The sequence below is a fragment of the Pelodiscus sinensis genome, chromosome 2, assembly GCF_052426305.1.
Source record: "Pelodiscus sinensis isolate ZL-2025 chromosome 2, ASM5242630v1, whole genome shotgun sequence".
Lineage (NCBI taxonomy): Eukaryota > Metazoa > Chordata > Testudines > Trionychidae > Pelodiscus > Pelodiscus sinensis.
Genome location: NC_143053.1, coordinates 204,596,654 through 204,621,118, shown reverse-complemented (window position 1 = coordinate 204,621,118; position 24,465 = coordinate 204,596,654). Strand labels below are relative to the sequence as shown.

The 24,465-nt window shown below is 38.3% G+C and overlaps 1 protein-coding gene across 6 annotated transcripts in view; it reads left to right on the top strand.

Annotated features, from left to right (window-relative positions):
- Positions 1–24,465, top strand: part of LOC149525420 (histone deacetylase 9) — a 408,190-nt gene that overhangs the window by 316,440 nt on the left and 67,285 nt on the right. For 3 of the 6 annotated variants that reach the window (XM_089776666.1, XM_089776667.1, XM_089776665.1), the window contains exons 10-13: positions 1,099–1,218; positions 4,347–4,557; positions 5,210–5,427; positions 17,937–21,837. In XM_089776666.1, coding sequence (XP_089632792.1) covers positions 1,099–1,218; positions 4,347–4,557; positions 5,210–5,427; positions 17,937–18,257 — 870 coding nt within the window. In that variant the 3' untranslated portion in view covers positions 18,258–21,837. Of the gene's footprint in view, positions 1–1,098; positions 1,219–4,346; positions 4,558–5,209; positions 5,428–17,936; positions 21,839–24,465 lie in introns of those variants that run through there. The other 3 variants (XM_089776663.1, XM_089776664.1, XM_075922253.2) reach the window with 2 other exon arrangements.

Below are 24,465 nucleotides of genomic sequence, written 5' to 3'. Positions count from 1 at the left end.
GTTCTGGGAGGGAAGCAAGAGTTAAACAGAAAATGTAATTCAAGCAACTATACTAGACCACATGTTGAAAAACATGACTGTTAAAGCAGAATGGCAGAGGCTTCAAAAAGATTCCTTGTGCAGTAAGCATGTGATAATGTAACCTTTTTATGCTTCTTCCCACTGAATCTAAAATGGGTGCTTAGGGCGGACTCTTTTAAAAATACCTGCAGCTCTGTGCAGGGTGATGTAAAAAAATAATCTGAGAAATTATATGCCTTCTTCCTAAATGGTTATATCATATGGGTTCAAAAAAAGTGTGGGGATGCCAACAAAGTGTTGAAATTGGAAGGAGTTAAGGAGGCTAAGCACATCACAGAGCAGCTCAGCACCCAACAGGAATGGGGGCCACATTTTTAAAATGGTATTTGCTTCTTAAATCACTTTTTACTCACTTTCTCCATTCATATTAAACACTGTCACCTAAAGCACCCATGGTAATTTAGTGGCCAGGGGATAACATATATAGAATGAATAGTGTTAAATTACATTAGGTGAAGTTTTGTTTGCAGCAGTGCGTAAGTATTATACTCTTCTAGAACTTCTTCAGTTTTAATGAACATCTCATACAGGTGAGCTGCTGTAGTTCCAGGAAGGAGGCTGTCCCTCAGCATATCCAAATGATATCCTTACATACCTTAAAAGATTAAAAGAATCACCACTCTTCAGTAAGACAAATCCTGCAATCCTTCCTGAATATTGATTCAGGCAAAACTCCCATTGATCCTATAACAATGATTGTATGATTAGTGGAAGAAGAAATAATGGAGCAGGGAATCCCTGGCATTTTGGTTTTACATAGGATCTTAACGAATTAATTAAGGTCACATGGTAGGCAGGTATTTGTCATTTCAGGAAATGAAAGTCAGAGCTATACAGGGAAATATCAGTAGGCTCCATAATTCAGGATACTCAGTATATCAGGAAATGGAAGTACTTCCCCATAGCCAATGTTTGGCACAGTAGGCAGACTAACAAAGATAAAGTACTAACTGGACTGGTTGCTGATGGGTAATAAACATGGGTGCTACAGATCTGGATTTTTTTTTCTTGTTCCAGCACTTGGTTTCACAACATATTCTGATTAATGAAGAATCGATGAACCTGTTGAGTCTGTATACTTCTCCTTCTTTGCCCAACATTACCTTGGGACTTCCAGCAGTACAATCTCAGCTCAGTGTAAGTGATCACTTCAATGGGGTGTCATTATATCCGGGATTTTTCTTTGAGACCAACCTCCCTTATCCCTGTTTTCACCACAGCCTCCTCTGTCACTCTTCTATGTACTTTCTCTCACAATATGGTCATACTCTGGTATTCTTTCCCCTCCTCAAAAAGCCATCTCAATCTTTGAGTCTATTTGTCAGGTAAGCAATTCAGGACAAAAGCCATGACTTCATTTGTGTTATACAGGACCTGTTATACTGGAAACAATAAATAATCACACCAAATAATAATGAATAAACAAATATGAGCATAAAGCTCATATCATGATATACCAAACACAGTTTTTCAATGATGACTGAAGACACAGAAGTGTTGGTGGATGTACAGATGGGCCATAAAATTTGATCATTCAAACAACTTTTGTAATGGTGACTAGTATCTTGAATAAAATTTCTTCTAGGAATTCCCTACCTAAACCAAGAGTTTTTAGTGCGATATTCTAGTACAGTAAACTTCCGATAATCCTGGCACCTTTAGGACCCAGGGGGTGCCGGATTATCAGATATGCCGGACTATTGGAAGGGGGGGCTATAAGGTGTCTGGGGTGGGGTGGATGCCACCCCACACCTCTCATAGCCCCCCCTTCCGATAGTCCAGCTCTGCCCCAGGCGTCCCTGATTCAGCCGCTGCTGGTCAGTTTCAGCAGCGGCTGAATTGGGGACGCCTGCAGCAGAGCAGCTGGAGTGCTGCCGGGATGGTCCGGTAGCGCCGACCCTTGGCACAATGGTGTGATATATTAATTTGATAGAATTTGTATACATTCTGGTTGTGAAAATGAGTATGTATAACTTTACAATTATTTAAGTTTCATTTTAAATATGCACTTTATTATGGTTTTCAGTAAGGTAGTACTTAATTTCAATGATAAATCTAGTTGAAGTTTTACGTTGTACAGGCAGTCCCCAAGTTACGCGGATCCGACTTATGTCGGATCCGCAGTTACGAATGGGGAATTTCTCGCCCCGGAGAACTAGAGCAGCGGGACGCCTGGTCCCGCCGCCCGCCTTCTCCGGGGCGAGAAAAGCTGCTCCCCGTCTCCCTGGTCTGCTGGCGGAGCCAGCAGACCAGGGAGACGGGAGCAAAGCGGCGGAGCACCGGGGGCCGGACCCGCGGCCGCTTCCAGATCAGCTGGAAGCGGCGCAGGTCCTGCCGGGTGCTCCGCCGCTCTGTTCAGCATCTCCCTGGTCTGCAGACCAGGGAGACGCTGAGCAAAGCCGCGGAGGACCCGGGCCGGACCGCAGCGCTGATCTGGAAGCGCCACGGTTCGGCCCGGGTCCTCCGCAGCTTTGCTCCACATCTCCCTGGTCTGCTGCGGGGGTGGGGGACGCAGCTAGTGCCCCCCCAGCAGACCAGGGAGACGTGGAGCAAAGCCGGGGGCCTGTGGTAGAGCAGGAGGGGCACTGCCGGTTGGTCCCGCAGCACCGCTCCTTGGCGCTACTGGACCAACCCGGCAGCACCCCAGCTGCTCTGCCCCAGGCGTCCCAAAGTCAGCCGCTGCTGAAACTGACCAGCGGCTGACTACAGGAAGCCCGAGGCAGAGTTGCTCTGCCCTGGGCTTCCTGGAATCAGCTGCTGATCAGTTTCAGCAGCAGCTGACCTGGGGGGACGCCTGGTGTTCTTACCTTGAATCTGTATGTAAGTGGAACTGGTGTCCAGATTCAGCGGCTGTTGAAACTGATCAGTTTCAGCAGCGGCTGATGCCAGTTCCGACTTACATACAGATTCAACTTAAGAACAAACCTACAGTCCCTATCTTGTACGTAACCCGGGGACTGCCTGTATATGTTTTTTTTTCAATACAATGTAATGTCCTTATTTCTGATATATGGTTGTTACCTCGTTAATTTCTGTAGGGAAATATGATGCTATTTTCTAACAACAGACACCTGAAGTTTGCAAAAGGAAATTTTGTACCTCTAAATAAATTCTCTAGGAATCTTGCATCAGACACTAGTAAATAAATCATTCTAGTTAAGATGCTGATCATAAATAACAGTGAGCAACATTCCAAAATACACTATTTATAAATATTTGTTTCCTTTCTGCAAAAATATCTAACTGAGAACAAGCAGTAAGTAATGTCAAAGTAATTTATTACATGAAATTAAAAGCTGTTTTCTTGAAAAAACACACATATCATAGAAACTTATATTGAGGTAAGTTAATACTAAATGCTGCTTTTGAAAATTGAACGTGTATTTGATCTGTGCATGTGATGTTTATGCAATTCCTAGAATAAATAAGTGTAATTTGAAGACTTAAGTCTCAATTAGATATATATTCCTGCTATTCATTACTTTTTATCAACCCTTTTTAAAAATCTAGTTTATATTTTCAATGAAAATGTGGGCATCCATTAGCTTAAACACAGATATCTGAAATAGATTTGCAATACTTAAGGAGTCAAGATTTTAAAAAATGAATGCCTATATTTAGGTCCCATAAACTGTATTTAGGCAATTAAATCAGAGGATTTAGAAGTGCTAAATGCCCATTAGCTTCCATTGACTCCTATGGACCAGATTGTTACTTTAGAGTCCACCCTGAAAAAAGAGGCATAATAGTGCTGCCCCAGGAGAAGAGAAGAAATTGTTTCAGAGGAAAGTAACATTCACCAGCTCTATACCAGCTGTAGTTAGCGTCCGATCTCACTTTGGCTACGTATTGCTGATTGAGCTATACGAAGCCAGTGTGGAAAGCCAAAGCTCACCTCCTTCTCACTGAATTCAAGACACCCATTCTTCTCCCTGTTCCTCTCCTTCCTGCTGTACAGAAAGGGTTGATTTGAGTGACCTATGCAGGGGACTAGGGAGGGCTACACTTTCCTACACATGATTGTAAGGAAAGGTCACAATCTTATTCTCTGAGAGTAACCTCTTAATTGCAGGTTCCCTGTGTACTGATGCTGCTATATTACCATAACAGGCATGTTCTCCATTTTCAGTCCATAGCCACAGGCTAAGGATGGGAATTTTCTTTTTCTTTTAAATAAGGGTATGATAAGTCCAGCTAATAATGTGGGGATTTAATGGACCAATTCTTTGAAAAGCGGCTAACATCTATGTTGTTTCTTGATGCAGGTTTCATCTTCACTCAGAGACAAGCAGAAGTGTGAGACCCAGACATTGAGGCAGGGAGTGGCTCTTTCTGGACAGTATGGGGGAAGCATGCCTCCCTCTTCTGCACACCCTCATATTGCTCTAGAGGGAAAACCTAACAGTAGCCATCAGGCTCTCCTGCAGCATTTGTTACTGAAGGAGCAAATGAGACAGCAAAAGCTTCTTGTGACTGGTAATTATCAAAGGCTTCACTGGAGTGTCCCTTAGCACTTTTCTTAACATGGTGCTTTACAAGTGAACAAATTCATTTATAAATTAAATGCAATACATAAATTCTACAGTTCTCAGTCATTGGGGGAAGAGGAGGAAAAAGCAATGTCTGCTCCAACCTCTCGCTCTTGCTTCTAAGGCCAGGTCTACACTAGGGGGCAAAGTTGAACTAAAGTACACAACTGCAACTATGTGACTTGTGTAGCTGGAGTTGACATACTTAGTTTGACTTACTGTGGTATCCCCACTGCAGGAGGGCAATGGGAGAAACTCTCACGTCAACTCCTCTTCCTCCTTGCGACCTGGTAGAGTACTGAAACCAATGGGAGCACATCAGCAGATGATTTAGCGGGTCTTTACTAGACCCGCTAATTTGATTTCTCAGTAAGTGTAGACAAGGTCTAACAGTAAAATGACTGCAGAAAACATGTTTTTCTTGGGGCTGTCAAGCTCGCTGTTGTTGCAGGAAGTAACAAGTGCTAGGAGTATCATTTTATTGATATTATTGTAAATTTCTTCAGTATGCCAGATGCACTGAAGTTGTCCCTGACTTGTATGTTTTCTTAATGCTACCGGATCTTATATTTGATGAGTGATATTTCATTGCTTTGCAGGGGGGGTTCCTCTCCATCCACAGTCTCCATTAGCAACAAAGGAAAGAGTCTCACCGGGCATCAGAGTTGCCCACAAGTTGCCTCGTCATAGGCCACTGAATCGAACCCAATCAGCTCCACTGCCTCAAAGCACGTTGGCCCAGCTGGTCATTCAGCAGCAGCACCAGCAGTTCCTCGAAAAGCAGAAACAGTACCAGCAACAGATCCACATGAACAAAGTGAGCTCCCAAACTAAAGCCTTTCCAATACACACAGAGAATGAAAAACTAACAAGATAGGGTGGATATCTGATACAATGCTGTACTTGAGCAGCATGCAAGTTCGTGCTACATGTTCACATTTTCTTTTCGTAGGCATGTAAGGTGTGGGTGTGAGTGTTATGTGAATGTTAGACTAGACATCCACTTTCTGTCATTCCAAACGATTGTCCAAAGTTGGTTCTCTAGACATTGGCATCATGAAGAATATAATTAAATGAAACAGCAACCAGATTCTCTTGAAGTTTTAAACTACTATTTAGAGAATCCTGTTGTATTGATAAATGATTCCTCAAAAGGTTATTAGATTTATTTCTGACTTATTTCACTTCATTGTTGGGAGGCAATTTTGTGTTGCTACCCGTGATTCATATTTAAGTTTAATTAATTAATGGTGAACAATATATTGGAGGTTCTTTAAAATCATCCTCATGGTTGAATTAACTTTTTACATCTAGAGGCTTTACTAATCAGCTAAAACAACTTTTTATAATCTCCTATCAAGACTCTGCTTTACATATAAAATTGACAAGTAAAAAAATTTCCATCGTCTGCCTGCCTGCCTGTCAGGATAAAAATTAACTCTGAAAGATGTGTCAGAGGAGAACCAACTATTGCTGCTAATAAATTTGGGTCCAATTCTACTACTGTTTTTTATGTAAAATAATATTCTGTAAGAAATCAATAGGACTACGTGGAGACAAATTAATAGTGGATTGTAGAATCTAGCTATATTCATAGCAGAGGGAATATAGTGGATTGTAGAATCTAGCTATATTCATAGCAGAGGGAGTATAGTTTTATGAAAGAGATAGCCACAGCTTCATCAAAAAATACATTTTTACTGTGAACACTGCCAAAATCCAAAACTGAGGTATATGAGGAGTTAAATGGTCTAATTTCAGGAAAACCTTCTTAGTGCACATTCTTCCATCCCACTGATTGCACTGTACTCATTTTCAAGCTGAAGTTAAATACATGTTTGCCAGGCTGCTTTGAATAATTTTGACAAAAATGAATCAATGCACCTTCCCTTTTTCTAGTCATATATGACAGGTAAATATGAAAGCCAGTCACAAGGTAGAAAATAAGATGAAAGCAGGCATGTTGCCATTGTACATCAGAGAAAGGACCAGCCCATCTCACTGGTGAACTTCTCTCATGGGGTGCTGATTTCTTGGAATCTGTTAGGAATTCCCAACAAAATTAGAAACAAACTTAGAGTTTAAGTACATCGTTTGTACAGTGGTTTGGTTATTAAACCTTGTCTTAATTAGGAAAAATGAAGACCAGAAAACTTCAAAGTTCATAGCTGATCCTTGCATGTTAACCCCTCTCAGCTAGGGTGTTTTGATTACTCAACTAGGACTCCAGTTGGCTTTTCTTCAAGTATGTGTTCCATATGTTTAATCAAGATGGCATATGTACATCTTGTAGCCTCCAGTTTTTAAAAAAATATTTCACCTGCCCTCAATGGTCCTGAGAAAAGAGAACTTTTTATTACCAGGTATAGGACTGTGCCTTTGCATTGTCTCAGGGTATCCACGCCAAACAACAATCGTGGGGTTTTTTCCCCACAAAATGAAGAATAAAATCTGTATTTGTATGAAAGATAAACATGGTTCAATTGTTAGACAATCTATACCATTTTAGGGATAAATAATACGGGTGTCAGGTGCTTCTGCTCTAAATATACCCTTGTTAAGCTTGAGTCCAATAACATCAGAATAAAACGATAGTGAAGCAATAGTTACTAGTCTTAACTTTACTGAGACACAAATTTCACCCCATAGGCACTGGACTGTAAAGTACTGTTAAAGGCTCCATTTAGCCCAGCTCCAATGTGAAATTATTTTTTATGATTAAAAAGCAATTTTAAGAAAAGAAACAAAATTTGGGGGACACATATACTTAGTTAATTACTCATTTGCATTGGAGAAGAAATGTTTCTGAGTATTTACTGTAGGTAAAGCTTTGGGCTTAACTGTGCCAAGTTCAGCCTGTTCAATTAGTCAGCACCATCTAACCACTGATTTCCATATATGTTGAAATTTGCAAGGAATATAGTGTTCCGTGGCCCACTATTACTGTGAAGTTCTGTCAGACTTGTTTTTATTGACTCAGAAGATAGTAACAGAATATCTTAGAGAGATTACTGAAAAATTCTGTTATTTTAGTTATATAGTTGCCCTCTGCAAACCTACACACAGCAAGGGGTGATCGTCACATATCTAAAGGGAGAACCTGTACTAATAAATGAAATATAAGGGCAGCCACCCTGAGAGTACAGAAGAGAGTGACAGCTGAATAACTCAGAAAGAGGGTGATCACCACAAATACTGTGGTGACTTAAAATATGATATGAATGAGAGAGAAACATACACTTTTGTTATTTAATTATTCCTGGAGATTGAACAGCCTTTCACTTACATTAAGCTTTTGGTGTTTACCTGAACTATGATATAATTCACCACCAAGTGTACTGTGTCCATGCTTACAATTTTGCTAAAAAGAAATAATTCAGAACTGTCTTTTCATCTCCAGGTGGTTGGCTTGTTTTAGATTAAAACATTTGTAAAGACTTTAATCAAATTTATAGGATAGGGTTAATAAACTAAACGTTTGTTCTACTTGAAGATATAGTTATCTGTTCATGATATTCTACTAATGTTTGTGGGGTTATTTCAAGCAAAATAAAAAATGGCTGCAAAGCTGAATTATTTGTTCTTAATACAGTGCAGCTTTTTCTGTGTCCCAAGCATATATCCGCATCTAAAGTTTTTCCACTGGTCCTATTACCCATTGCATTTCTGTACAGTAAAGTGTAATATGCAAAAAATCTGTTACTTTCTTTACTAAGTTTTGTTTATGAAAAGGTGCTCGGTTTAATAAATCAAATACTCTGAAGCATTTTTGTAGCAGTTTTAACTGAGAAAGCCAGGAAAGCTATTTTTAAGATGTCAAGACTCTTAAACTAAAATAGCACTCAATTGTAATGAGCTCACGACAAGATACTGTCCCTTTTCTCTGTGCTGTGTTACTCTGCCCTTCAGGAAATTGCTGGAATTTCATAACATTTATTTTTAGAACTTTAAATCATCATTTTTAATCATACACATTGAAATGCAATATTTGTCATTTTAGCTTGGATTAAGTTTTTATGGCATATTATAAACTCCTGAAAATCATGGAAAATCTTTTTATGGCAATTGGAAAAAATCAAGCTGTAGCAATGAGGAGGCAAAAACAGTGGCTATACAGATGAACTTGTGAATTGTAAAACATTATAGCATGCAAAATTACAGACATAAAATATAGTTCCTTTTCTTTGTAAGGGAAATATACTTCCAGCCACAACCAAGTCTGTGATTAGAGTGATAAAAAGCCAAACGTAACACAGGCCAGGGGTAAGGTTTTCCCTGGATCATTTCTACCCTATAAAGAAAGAAATCATTTTGCCAAGAGGTGTGCCTCTATTCTTAGTAACAAAGAGAAGATTCCCCTATGGATTATTTCTGGTCAATTGTCAGATGGCAGCTTTTTGATGTGAGAAATAGTATACCTCTTAGCTGGAGTCTGACATTTATACCTTTGGGATCTAGTACACTGACCTCCTCAAAACATTCTTGCTGAAATGCAAATTTTGACATCCCATCCAGAAGTAGGTGGAAAGCCTTGCCCTTGCTTTTTAAAAATCAAATGTGTGGAAACCTAAACTGGGCTTTTTTTTTGGAAGATAGGCTTTGCTGTTGTCAGATTTAATACACTTCTGTCCAAATGACAGCTTGTTTCCTTGTGGAGTTCTTTGATCACCATTTTAGAACTTTGTGTTATCCAATAAAGGGAATAGCATGTCTCAGAACCCAGTTAAACTTATTGTAGCAGGTACCAGACAACTGACACTGCAACAAAAATCTTTCTGTTTGGCTTCTTATGTTATTTGGGTAGCTAAATACCTTGACTTTACTACTTAAAAGGTGTTATTTCTACATAATTAATATAAACACGAGGCCATCTTCAGATTTCTAAATTTAGGAAAACCTCAGAAATTAAAACAGTGAGAGGATTAAGTGAAGGTGTCCTTTTCCTTTAGAAGCAGTTTACATCAGAGCAGACAGTGCATGACATCCTGGCCCCAGTGACGTTGATCCCATAGATACTGATGAGATTAGGACTTTATCCCATTAATAAAGGAGCACTTCTGCATATTGCTGTCATTTAACACTTATATTGTACTAAGAGTTCAATATTACTTTGTCATGATAAAACTTTCAGAGGGGTAGCCATGTTAGTTTGTATCAGAAAAAACAACGAGGAGTCCTGGGGCACCTTAGAGACTGAGGGTATGTCTACACTCTGGAGCTATTTTGGGATACCGAAGAATCCCAAAATAGCTATTCTGCGTCTACTGAAGCAGCCCATTATTTTGAAATAGATTTCGAAATAATGGGCAGCTTATTCTGACATCCTGGTAACCCTTGTTCCACCGGGGTTTAGAGGAATTTTGGAATAGTCAGTTGTTTCGAAATTTGGCACTGTGTAGACGCCACCAAATTACAAAATAAGATATTTTGAAATAACGCTGAAATAAGTGAAGGTTACTGTGTAGATGCATCCTAACAGATTTATAAGGCTATCTTCCCATCAAATGCTGTGAATGAGCCACATTCACTCTGATTTGATTACCCTCATTAACACTGATCCTACACTTGATAAGTAACTTCTTTTGTTCATATATTTTGTGTGTGTGTGTGTGTGTGTGTGTGTGTGTTGTGGCAGAGCTCTGGCTGTGCCCGTGGGTCCTACATTTCTGGCGGACGGGATTCAGCCTCAGAGGCTTGCTGTATCCCACCACACGGCCTCTTTCTTTACTAGATGCAGGGTTCACAGCCTCCTGAGCCATACTCATCACAGCCTAGTCCATAATATGTGGGTGAAACCCCTCTATAGTCCTGGTCTCCCTGTCCAGGTATAGACACTGTAGTGGTGTGGGGAGGGTTGGGAGGAACCTTGGCCCACCCACTACTCTGGGTTCTGGTCCAGGGCAGTGGCAACAGATGGGGTTTGTTCTACTCGCCATCGGGCAACTACTTCCCCAGGCCACTGCCCCCAAATAATTCCTCACAGTACCTTTCCTTTGGTATCTGAGCAGCTTATCCTGCTCCTCCACCGCACTCTGCCTGACTTGCAGGTGCCAGGTATCACCCAGACTCCTCTCACTCTTAGCACTTAGGCTCCTTCCTTCCTCCTTGTATGCCTCCTAACTAACAGAAGAATAACCCTTTTAAACGAGCCTCAACTGGTTCTCGATTGGCCCCAGGTGGTCTGATTAACCTAAGTCCCTTGGCTCAGGAAGGCTCCTAATTGGCTACAGGTAGTCTAACTGGACCGATTGTCCAGATTGCTTCTGGAAAGTTCCTGCTTACCCAGGGAACTGAGACCTACTTAATTTAGGGATAACATATTTTCCTTCAAGCACTCATTTGTATCCCTCTGACTTGACCCTGTCATATACGTAAAATGAATAACATATATATCATACCTCTGCCTCTGTAATTTCCACTCCAATTAATCTGATGAAGTGGACTTTGCCCATGTAAGCTTATGCCCTAATATAACTGTTAGACTCTAAGGGCATGTCTACACTAGAATATTATTTCAAAATAACTTCTTTCAAAATAATAATTCCCAAAATAACTATTTTGAAATAACGTGTCCACACTAAAGAGAAGTCTCAAAATTAGACTGATGCAGGTTTCCTTAATGTGGACACACTGCCTTGACTTAGAACTTGAGGAAGCACTGGTGAGTAATTACTTTGAATGACAATGTGGAATAGTTATTTCGAAATAGCAGCTATTTGGAAATAATTATTTCAAAATAAGCAATATTCCTCATGGAAAGCAGAATTTATTATTTCAAAATAACCAGCCCATTATTTTGAAATAACAGGTTTGGTAGTGTGGATGCTCTGCTTATAAATTCAACCTAAGGGGTATTATTTAGAAATAATACCCTAGTGTAAACTGGGGTAAAGTGCCAGAGGACTCCTCATTGTTTTTGCATGGTGAAACTTTGTATAGATGAACGAAATTAAATAGTCAAGTAATGGGACAGTTTGCAATGTACATCATTCCCAATACTGCTTTCATAATTTAAAGGTAAAAGGAGGAAGATTTGACCTAGGAGTTTTCACTCCAGACGGTTAATCTGTTCATAGCGTCTTTCAACTGAATGAGAAAACAATGGTGAGACATGACTGTAAGATGAGAAAAAGAGAGAGAAAAATATGTGGGAAAATGAAATGCAAGGATTTTAGATGATGAAATAACTGAGACAAAGCATAGAAAGAGAAGGAAAATAATGTGGAAGTTTCTAGTTCTTGACATGAATTGGTTGATAGAAGAAACTGAGTTTTTAATAGGACATTTCATTCTCAGCAACTAAAATTAATAGCTGTTTAGCAAGATGCTAGAACTGTGTCTGAGTCAGATCTTGTGCTGGTATCTCCATGAAACTCACTCCAGGTCAGGATCTGGTTCTCTTTATGTGTGATCAGCCCCATGTCTACTCAATTTGAATAATTCTAAAATGCAGACATGTTGTTTTGGAGGAAGCTAATGTGCACAATTCTAATTTTGAACATTAATTGAAACATGACTTTATCAGTATTTTAAAGTATAATCTCATTAGCACTCAAATCAAGGTCTCCTCTTTCCAAAACTATTACTAAGTATCCATGCTAGCAAATGTCATATTCATTCTCAGTATCAAAATCTATGTAAGTTAACTATAGATTCAGAAACAAAATGATCAGTCAGACTGAAGGAATAATACCAGGAAAGTGGAAACAGATGTTTCTAACATATGTGACTAGAAGAACCTTTTGGTACTAGGTATGTCTGTCACTTTAATATGATTGTGCTAAGCTATCTTTTTTAACCTCATTAACAAAGAGAGAAAGGAGAAATAATTGTAGGCTAGCGGATTGAACATGGCTGAGACTCAAGGAAAATCAAGTTTCCATCTTCTACTCTGCCATATGGTCGTGGAAAAGTATTGCTTTATTTTTATTTATCCCAAAATAAAAACAATATATAGCCACTTAGTAAAGCACTTTGAAATCTATAAAACAAGGTGCAAATGTATTATTTACAAAGTCTTTGATCTTAGTGAAGTCTTTAGCAAATATCCAATTGACTTCAGTAACGCATCATGCCCTAACAGAGTAATATTTTAGATTTAAATGCATGCCACCACTAAATGCAGTCTAAGAATAAAATACCCCACATAATAGATTCTTGTATCACTCTAATCATTAGGTCATCCAAAAATGCATTGGAGCATGTGTCATGCTTTGGTGAATTTCCCCAAATGACACAATGGGGTTGCATGAGTAGCCCCATCAGTTTTCAGGAACAGTGCCATACAGTAGCACAAAGGAGAACAAACCTACATAAAATGAGAAAGCACAGGAGAAGGGCGAGCAATAAGGAAATGAAATATGCTCCCTAACTATGCTGTGGACTAGCTCTCAGTCTCTCTTGAATTCTCCTTCAGAGTATCCCACCTGATGTCAAATAACTGGTGTATGGAATGTTTTACAGATGGATCAGTGTCAGTGACTCATGCTGGCTGTATATGATTATCTGTCACACAGATGTTTCAGCTTGTGTTTGCTTGCTAGCCAGCCAGCAGCCAGACTCTTATTTTTTTTTTGCAGGATCACCAACAGATGTTTAACAAAAAGACAGAGAATAGTCTACCAGTCTGAATACATGTAGTTTGCTTCACTGCTCCTGTGGGCAGCATCACCCCCCCCTGAGAAAAAATGTACTGGTATGATCTGAGAAATTTTCCAGATTCTTCTTTATAAAGAGTCAGATGGTGTTAGTTGCACCAGCAGGGATTCGTCTGCTTTTATGCCACCTGCAGCACTGAAGATGCTTTTGAAGTGATGGATGAATACTAGAACATTACAGAGCATTTTAAGGGGGCTGCTGTTGCCCTCAGTACCAGTATCCAAAAGAGATCTTCCTTATGCCTGAAGGCTTTCATCGTGGACATATTATTCATTAATAAATGTACTAATAGACATAAGCACTGTTCCTGCAAATGCAGCTGCGTAAGTTCAACTTCCATTGCCTGGATCATCTTATCCTATTATGGGGGGGAGGAGGGGAGAGAATGAACAGAACCCAAGTTATCCATATAACACCCACAACTTGTTCATGATCAACAACAGTGCTGTTCCTTTTTGGGCTTTTTTGGCTGCTGCTGGCCCTCATTAGTGTTAATGATTAAAGCCTAGGAAGTTTCAGTTGCATCTCTTTGGTGCTTCCTGATGTTTAGGGGAATCGATCTGACTGATGTATTATAGATGATCTGCACATGGGATCTAAGAATAGGATAGAAGATTATTTTTTGATCCATGTTTCTGGAGGTGAAAGACTGCCTAAAAGGGATGATTTATAGCATTTATAAAAATCACTAATCCCAAATTTTAGGCACCTGAAAATTATTTAATCATTTTTAAACTATATACTAAATTGCTATTGAATAAATACCTCTACCATAAATCTCCTCTTCCCAATCCACTCATGCCCCATTACGCATTCCCTAGCCTCCCTCCTCCCCCCAAAAAAACCATTGGCAAATGAGTATCATTTCTGGGATCCACTGCACCAAAAGGAAAAATTCCAGAGTAGAGTAACTTTCGCTGACAATTTTATAGCAATCTCTATTAAAGTTCTGTCTGATTTGCAAGTGCTAGGATATCACACAAGGAAAGAGGTATTCTCTAGAATAGCTAAGCTCTCAACTATCTAGGAATTTTTAGTTCAAAATCAGAAGCTTCTCATTTGGAAGCCAGTGAAGATCTGAAAAGTAGTCTACATTTGTCCCCAAAGACATGATTCTGCTACCACAGAAGTTTTCTCTATTCATTAGTCTTGGGTTAGATCCTGTAAACTGTTACTCACTTCACATCAATATACTTGCATGAATGATGACTATTCCCGTGATTAGGCATTTACAGGGTTTAGGCCCTGATGCATATTTTCCAGCAAGTTAGTGCCAAACACACGTTCGTGCATCAGTAACTCCTTCTACACTGCAGCAGATAAATGGCAGTGTTCTCACTGATACCTGTGCTCTATGGTTGCTGCTGAGAAGATTTGCTATAAGTTCAACAAGAAGTTCAGTGTGAGCTGCACAGAGGGGAAGGCCCAGATCCACAGACAGACTTGGGTATTGTGATGGTGAGTGTTGCAAGGGTAATTTTCTGGAACCTAGAAAATTGCAGGAACAACAAAGTAATCCGCAATCTTGAGTTAAGTGCTTGGGGTTCCTTTACAATGAATGAGGAGAGATAGGTACCTAAGAATGCTCTCAACAAAAGCCAGCATCTTAGGCACATAGCCATCTAGCCTAGCCAAGGAGAGATAGAAACCCTGACTCTCTCATGGAGATAGGCACCTTTGTCTGAGCCGCTGAGGGGCATTAATTTCTGCTCCAATTACTCTTTATTTATACAAAGTGGAACAGCTTCAACAGGAGAGACTTAGGGAGTCCTCCCACCTCCCCCATCACAATATCCCATAGCTTAGTGGTTGGGGTATTCAGCTAAGAGGCAGGAGATCCCTATTCAAATTCTTTTTCCCCAGCATGCAGAGGAAGGAACTTAACCTGGGTCTCCCATATCCCAGGTGACCACTCTAACTACTGGATTAAAAGTTATTAGATAGGCACCTGCTCACTGCCCATCCACCAGGTTTGAATGGGGTCTAGTCCAGTAGGCAGTCTCTGGGAATGCCTACTGGATTGGGCCCATTAGGGGCCAGAGCACCTGTCTTTTTGTACTTCATGGATTCCACCAAAGCTTTGGCAGAAGATAGGAATATGCCCAGAGTGGGGTAGCAGCGTGCATACTCAGAGCAGAAACAGACACTAAGGGTGCATCTACACAGCAGGGCTTACCTCGAAATAAGCTATGCAATTTGAGCTATGTCAGTTGTGTAGCTTATTCTGAATAGCTTATTTCAACATTGGGAGCATCTACACAGCACTTTTTTTGAAATAGAGCACTCTTCCTCCAACTTCCCTTACTCCTTATACAAGGAGGGTTACAGGAGTCGGAGTAAGAAGTCCTCGGCTGTGTCTAGACTGGCAAGTTTTTCCGCAAAATCAGATGATTTTGCGGAAAAACTTGCCAGCTGTCTACACTGGCCGTTTGAATTTCCGCAAGAACACTGACAATCTCATGTAAGATCATCAGTGTTCTTGCGGAAATATTGTGCTGCTCCTGTTCGGGCAAAAGCCCTCTTGCGCAAATCATTTGTGCAAGAGGGCCAGTGTAAACAGCACAGTAATGTTTTCTGCAAAAAAGCCCCGATCGCGAAAATGGCGATCGGGGCTTTTTTGCGGAAAACCGCGTCTAGATTGGCCACGGACACTTTTCCGCAAAAAGCGCTTTTGCGGAAAAGCATCTTGCCAATCTAGACGTGCTTTTCCAAAAATGCTTTTAACTGAAAACTTTTCCGTTAAAAGCATTTTCAGAAAATCATGCCAGTGTAGACGTAGCCGAGCTCCAGTTTGACAGTATTTCTACATTATTTCAAAATAACTGTCTGCTGTGTAGACGCGGACTATGTTATTTCAAAAGCTTATTTTCAAGGCTTCTTCCTTGCAGAATAAGAATTACCAATGTCAAAAAAGCCCCTCTGTTCTTTCGATTTTCTTTTGGAAGAATGCAATTGCAGTGTGGACGTAATTGAAGTTTTTTCAGAAAAACAGCCATTTTTCCAAAAATACTGTAGTATAGACATACCCACAGTGACCCATGAAGGTTAGGCAGCCTTTTGTGGAACACAAGGGTGCCTAAAACTAGTATTTGGGCACCTAAGTCTGGGATTTGGGTGCCTAACTGCCTTTGTGGATCTGGGTCAAAGTAGATATCTCAGCCAGTGCTATTCACATTCTGGACTTCATTGATTCTCTATGGATTTGTCTAGACTACAGGGTTTTGTTGACAAAAGTGGACTTTTGTCAACAAAACTATACCTGCATCTACACTACCACCGAGTTCTGTCGACATAACGTCAACAGAACTCGGCAGTTTTGTCGACGGCAGTAAACCTCATTCTATGAGGAATAAACCTTTTGTCGACAGAGTTCTGTCGACAGAAGGCGTTATTGCATCTACACTGTCCTTTGCGACTACACTTACATGTTGACAAAGCGGCTTGCTTTGTTGACAGAACTGGATGTAGTCTAGACGCTCTTTGTCAACAGAAGCTTTGTAGTCTCTGATGACAAAAGCCTGTAGTCTAGACATACCCACAGTGTTGGTAGACACCTTCTTGGACTACCTCCTCTTCCCGTTTAATAGGCACTTTTCTGTAGAGATTTGCACCAGGTTCACCCAAGATTTGGCCTGTATTAGATTTTGTAAAATTGCAAATTACTTTTTGACCTGAATAAAATGCCCTTTTTATCAATTAGGCAGCTTCAATGTGGATACTTATGAGTTAAAGCAAATCATGATCTTTTCTTTCTATTATCCAGAAAGGTATTTTAATACTAATAGCTTTTAGCAGATCTTTTTTGTTAAAATATTAACTGCCACTTAAAATAAGTACACTAGAGCCTTCCCTCATGAAAACTGGCATACCTCTATCAGTCAAGAAAGAGGGAAACCCAGCAAAGCACAGAATCTAACAAAAGCAGAAGTTTCTATGCTATCTTCTGAAGATAAATGGGGAAATGTTTACCACAAAATTTAGTTGCACAGGTGCAGACTAAATTAGTTAGATAGAAAAAATATATTAACCTTTCAGCTGCTGAAATTTTGAATATCACAGAAACTCTGTTTTCAGCCTTCCATTATTTACAAGCTGTCCATGCAAAATGAGCGGGGAGATTTGGAAAAATGCTTTTAATTACCTAATTCTTCCCTTTTTATACTTTTGTCTATTCGTAATTATGTTAAGCTGGTTAGAAATTCAATGCACACTGTGTTTTGTAAAATACTCTGCCCTTTAAGTAATATATTTGACTATAAATACATTTATGCTTGATTGCTAAAATATTTTAAGGAGAATCTCTTATTTTTAATCATATCTATATGTAAGTATTTATAGACATGCCTATTAAATGTGTTGCTATATTGGTATGAATTTAAATGTAATATTACTATAAAATGCTATATTTGTACATACCATCTAAACAGACTGAGGACAGAGTCCTGTTTCTGAGGAACTTACATTATTCATTCTGATAAACTTCTGTTACAAAACTGCAGCATTAAGTAATTTGACCAGGAAAGTTTTGACTCAGTTGTTAGTGCAAAATATAGTATTCTTTAGTATGTGGCATCTGTGGAAAAATATTGGCAGGAAATTTCATCTCTCTCTCTCTCTCTCTCTCTCTATCTATCTCTGTCTCTCCCTCTCCCTCTCCCTCTCTCTCAGATGCTCTCTAAATCCATTGAACAGCTAAAGCAGCCTGGCAATCATCTAGAAGAAGCTGAAGAAGAGCTTCAGGGAGATCATGCTATGCAGGAAGAAAGAGCTCCCTCTAGTGGTAACAGCACTAGGGATGACAGCTGCAGCGTTTGTGTGGATGACAGATTAGGACAGCATGCGGGGACTGTGAAAGTGAAAGAGGAGCCACTGGACACTGATGAGGATAATCAAACCCAGCAAATGGAATCTGGGGAGCAGGCTGCTTTTATGCAACAGGTAATAGGCAAAGATTTAGCTCCAGGATTTGTAATTAAAGTTATTATTTGAACATCAAATGCATTTTAGGGGTTGATTATTCAAGTTTGACTGTCTTTTGATTCATGGATCTAGCTAATTTCATGCAGGGTTCAGAGAATCTAGCAAAGGTGGGTGCATTTGTGTGCACTCTTAAAACATAATAATGCTCATTTTAAAGGCCACTTACCGGGAAAATACCTGCTGCAGTCAATTATTCTATATAAGTCAGTGCATAATGCTTGGTTTACCTCTGGAGTCTGTTACATCAGCTAGCTCTAGGGAAATAAAACTCACTGTTGTTAAACTAATTTGTTGAGATCAGTAGTTGCTGGAGTCAGTTTCCAGAACTGATCAATGAAACATTTTTTTCCTGTTTTTGAATTCTTCTGATGTCTTGACTTTTCCTTTTACTACCTATATGTATATAATGTATCATACTGTAGTCTTGAACACTGTTGAGAGTATGTTTAATTTCCTCATTAGGCAGATACTGGTTGCAATGCCAGGGTCCTAGGTTTGTATATAGGGTATGATTATGGAAATATTGGGAATTCAAGGTGGATGCAACCATACAAAGCAAGGCCCTATTCAAAGAGTTTTTTTTTCTTTTGTACCTTGCATATTTTTCATTCTTCCCTAAGGGTGCGTCTACACAGCACCCTAAACTCGAAATAAGATATGCAATTTGCACTATGCAAATTGTGTATCTTATTTCGATTCTATTTTGAAATACCTTATTTTGAAATTTGGCATATTTACACTGCACCAAATTTCAAAACAACACACTATTTTGAGATAGCCCTTAACCCTCGTGGAACAAGGGCTACAGGGATGCCGAAATATCACATTTGTTATTTTGAAAAATATTTCAAAATAACAAGTGGCTTGTTAAGACACAGGGTAGCTATTTTGGGATACCTCCGGTATCCCGAAATAGCCACGCAGTGTGGACGTACCCTAATTGATTATTTTGTCTTCAAAGACATTCTCAAATAAACAGATTCAGATATTGGCAAGGAAGGATATGCAACATTATGTTCCAGTCAGATACTAGGATATATCTATAATTGTGAAAACAGAACTATCATCTGAGAGTCAATATTTTTAAGAAAGTCTATCATAAAAATTGTATAATATTTATCACTAGGTTTTCAGTGAAATGCTAAATTAAGGACATAGTATGTAAGACACCAATGTGGCAAAATATTATTTAAATTGATAAAGAGTATGTTAATAATTGCTAAATGATAAATGCACATATGCAGACTGAAATATCAGAATGCTGGTGTCTCTTTTAGCTGTAAAATCTGAACTACTCTGACTGCAGTAGAAGACCCTGTTTATTTAAATCAGTCCTTTGTCAGGTCCCTGCTGTTCTCCTGCAGAAAAGTGATTCTGCGGGGGTGAACAGGAAATGCCTTATGGAAACAGGAAGTCCAAGTGATTCATGTACGGAGGAATGTAAGGGGCTAGGGGAAAGGATTGAGGGGATGGATAGTGTTTTACTTTGTTTTTAAAGGGCACTCTATGAATTGATTTATTGTCAAAGAAAATAAGAAAGCGAGTAGGGAAATTGTTAAGGAAGCTTTCCAGTGAAACATTTCCTTCATATTCCCTTTTGATATGTTTACCTTGTTTTATAGGTTGACTTTTGTTAAGCTAGTTAAAGATTCATTTTATTAAGATCTCTTTAATATGGATAATCCAAAACTGACCTGGAGTCTCTGTCAGGTTTTTTTCTATTAAAATATTTATATTTCTACAGCTAAGGTATTTTAAGGTGCAGTATAATGTTTCAAAAGAGATAGCTGTTTTGCCAAATGTAGAAGTTGTTTTAATATATGTTTTAGTATGTGGTGTTTATATTTTGCTCTAATATTATAAGAGTCTCTTACAAAATGTTGCAGCTTATAAAGATACATTATCCTTTCCCTTAAAAAGTCTCCAAACAAATTACATGACTTAAATAGTTCCTGTAAAGAAAGGCCTCCTGAAACATTAACATCAGCTTTTATAGGAAAGATTTGTTAATTGACAGTATATGCTTTTGCTTAAATATATTCTACCTGCCCCACAAATACAAAGAGGGGAAATAATATGTACATTCAACAATATGATGCATATGAAGGTGAAACTATGTATTTTCTCATATTGTATATATTTCATTTCCTACAAAGCTTAATATCAGCCTCCAGAGAGGGATAGTGAATCTTCAAAAACACATTTTATTTATGAAGGAAAATGCAAATATGCAGACTTTTATACAATATCATTTCAAAGATGTATGACAAACAACAAAAGATATTTTTATAGTGTCCTTCAGGAGAGTTACCCTAATAAAGCCAGTGGACTTTAAATTCTGTTCAAATTTGATAGCCTCTGAAAAGAATCAAGAAACTACCTGGAACCAGTGAAAAGGAAAACTAGGTTAAATAACCATATTTCTAATTGATAAATGTCTCTTACATTTTAAATTTGCTGTATTTATTATAATCTACCCCCCTTGAGATGATCTCTTGTTTTGTGTTGTAAATATATTCTGTTTGTATGTTCCCTTTTTTGCCTTCTGATACAAGTCTATTCCTCTCTCAAATAAAGTTTTTTTTAAAAAGAGCCCCTTTCATATATCTGGCTTTGTGTAAAGTTGATAATTTTAGTTGGTGCTCTCTTTTTTGTATAACCAAATATGCTGGCTACACATTGTTGAAAAAATCCATTAAAGCTTTTAGGAGCAAGATTTTTTATTACACTATTTTTACAATGATTACACAAAGTCTATTTTGGTCTGTTATTTGATCCTACATCAGCCATTGTAAACTGTAAAACAAATGGAAATAATATCTATGCATGCTCATTTTCCCATTGTGGCATTTGTCTTGGACATGTGATCATCAGTGGTACAATACTGAACAATAAAATACAGAAAAGCCCCAATGTTCTCATCCCTGATTAGCCAATGTATGAGTTACTTGAAAATCATTTCCCTTCCTAGTTTCAAAATTCATATATAACCTACAATGTGTTAATCTGAAACTAATGAAAGTTTTAGATCTCTCCTACAACCTTGGTTAAAATATTTAACTATAAATACAAATCTAGGGAAAGAGCTTCAGACTACAAGGTGGCTTTCAACAGTTAATCAGAAAGGCATTTTAAGCACATGCTTGGAGGTTAAGCATATGCTTAAATGCTTTGCTGAATGGTGATGCTTTCCTCTACTGAAGCTTAACTCTGCTTTAACTTTTACAAATATAAATATTATTCCAATATACATAACTACTTTCATTGTTAGTAGTCTATAAATTTTTGCTACCAAATAAATAAATAAATAAATAAAGGTTTGAAGGGCAATAAAGCATCGAAAATCAGATACTGATAAAGTAGCCTGGCAGAATTATTATCCGTTTTTTCTACCTGCATTGGTTATGTTCTTAACTCTTGCACTTCCAGAGGTTCTTGTACTAAGATAAATGTGTTAGCATAAAAAAATAGATATGAATAAACATGTTTACATAAATACATTTTATTTCATTACATTTAATTGTGTAAGCATTACTTTTTCCTGGTATGGGTGATACACTTAAAATTATTTTACTGGCTAAAAAGAATAACGATAAAAAGTTTAAATTGCAAAAGTTAAACAGGTTAATTAGTGTTAATACTGCTATAATAACTTGCCATATCAGTCACCTATTTATAAATTGAAGTCTTTAGTAGTTAATACTGTTGACAATATTCAAAAAAAAATAAGAGTCTAGTTGTTTTAATAAATATGTCACAATAGTGGTTTAAAACATTTTCCATCTTTAACCCAAGGGCTTATTTTACAGCATTCACTTTCTGAGGGTGTAGCTTTATTTGCTATATATTCAATACATTGCAATTAAGCAAAGTTCATAATCGAATAAATACCACGTAATTTTTTTGCAAGGTAAGGTGTCTCTCCTTTGGAACAATAGATACCTGTGCTGTCCTCTCATAAAAAATAAAGTTATATATGTAGCAGTTTTGTAGTGCCTTCAAAATTTAAGAGATTTATTTGGATATAAGCTTTCATGGGCAAAAACCCACTTCGTCAGATGTATCTGAAATCTTGCATCTGATAAAATGGGTTTTTGCTCATGAAAGCTTATACCAGATATATCTATTGGTCTTTAAGTTACCACAGGACTCCTCCTTGTTTTTGTGGATAGAGACTAACACAGCTTACCCTCTGATACTATGTAGCAATTGGTAACCAAACATTCTAAATTAGTAAAACTGCTTCATGTAACTTGAATACTCAGAGGAAGCATACTCTATTAAATAGACACATATTGTTAGGGTACATCTATACAGCAGCAGCATTTCAGAATAATGCCCATTCTACACAGCTAGCCTATTACTTTGAAATAATTTAAAAACAATGGGCGGCTTATTTTGGTGTTTGTAACCTAATTCCACAAGGAATAACTTCTCTTCCGAAACAGATATTTTGGAATAGCAGTCGTGTGGACATTCCACTGCTGCTATTTCGAAATAACTCCTCCCCAAGCCATTCAAAGTAATTACTCTCCAGTGCTTGCTGCGGCTCTAAATTGAGGTAGTGCATCCACCTTAGGGGAGCCTGCCTCAGATTAAGTTACAGGCTTCCCTGTAGTGTAGATGTGCTATTTCAAAATAAACTATTTTGGAGTATTTCATCCGGAATAGCTTATTCTGAAATAATCATGCAGTGTAGATGTAGCCTTATTGTCCTTTTAGTCTCCATTCCTTATTTGGTATTAACAAAATAGTATTAAAATTTGACTCTCTGAGCAGAGCAGAAGTAATCTGGGTAGTGCTGACGTGTATCTCTACCATTCAGAAATTCATTCATGCACCTTCATCATTACCATCATCATCTTCTGGATTGCTAAGATTTACTCTGTGTATCCATCCTAAGCAATCCAGCTGAGACCTGTTTTTATTTCACTGGCATTCTGAGGTAAAATTTTATGAACATTACTCCCAAGCACCAGGCTATGAACTCTCCACAATATGCAATGAGAATTAGTTAAGAAATTAACTTTGCCTTATTCTGTTCTGTCCCAGAAGCAGTTTGTCCTCCTTATCCATTTAAAAGTTGTTTGTTTACTTTTCATTTATTTGTTTAGTTTCTGATTTCCCATCATCTGGGTGGCAGAGCTTTTTCAGTACCTCATTTGGTTGGAGGACCATCATAGTTTTGAGCATGATATTATACAGTGACATTCATCCAGAGTAAAATTATCTTCTCGTTTACTCTGGTACAATCTCACTGACTGTAACAGGCTTGTATCAGAGTATTTGATTAAATGTGTCCCTTGTGCCTTACATCTTCAGTATAATTCAACCCAACTTGATTTCAATTTTGCTTTTTACTCAAATTCTGTCAGAGGTAAATGCATAGACAAGGTAGAGTTTACCAATTTGCATTTTTTCCAGTAGCTCTGTCCGTATGCTGCTCTATCTTTTATGCCATATGTTTATAGGGCATATATTTATTTTTAGCCCTGTTTTCTGGTGTTTGGGGTCTACTTCAATTCTTAAACCATGCCTCTGTTTTCTATACTATATCACAAAATTGAACGGCTCTTCTATTTTAAAAAAACACAGTACTCCCAAAGATTATTCTCCATGACATAGTAGTATCTACAGGCCATAAATCAGAGAAAGCGTTGTACTTGTCACAATGATGTGTGCAGACATGGATAACAATGCTAAGATTTAAAAGTGTTGTTATTGGGTTTTTAATGACATCCAAAGGAGGGCAGTCCATAATTCCTAAGACTGAATGTTCATCTACCTCATATGAAGTGTGAATAAAGAGCTATTCACAAAGTCTCTATGAAGGGCTAGGGAAATCATCTTCCACAGCTAAGTGGCTGGCTTGGAGCATAGCAGTTCTTCACAGGCTCCCAGACCTATTGTTTTAATCACAATGCCCTGAGAGAAAAGTCCCACCTCCACAATCTCCACTTGTACGGTTTAACCTTACTGTGGGGTTGGGTCCATTTACAGCCTTCTATGTCCTTTGCGAGGGACAACATTTTGGCCTTAGAGACCTGACCCTGCTGTTGATGTTCCAAATGATACTATCACAACAAGAAGAGATGGAGGCTTAATTCTGTTTCTAAATACAATTAAAAATCTAGAGAAAATTTGTCACCAGAAGAATGTAGGTACAAAATTTCAGCACATATCATCATGTCCACTCAATGTCTTTAGCAATGATGAG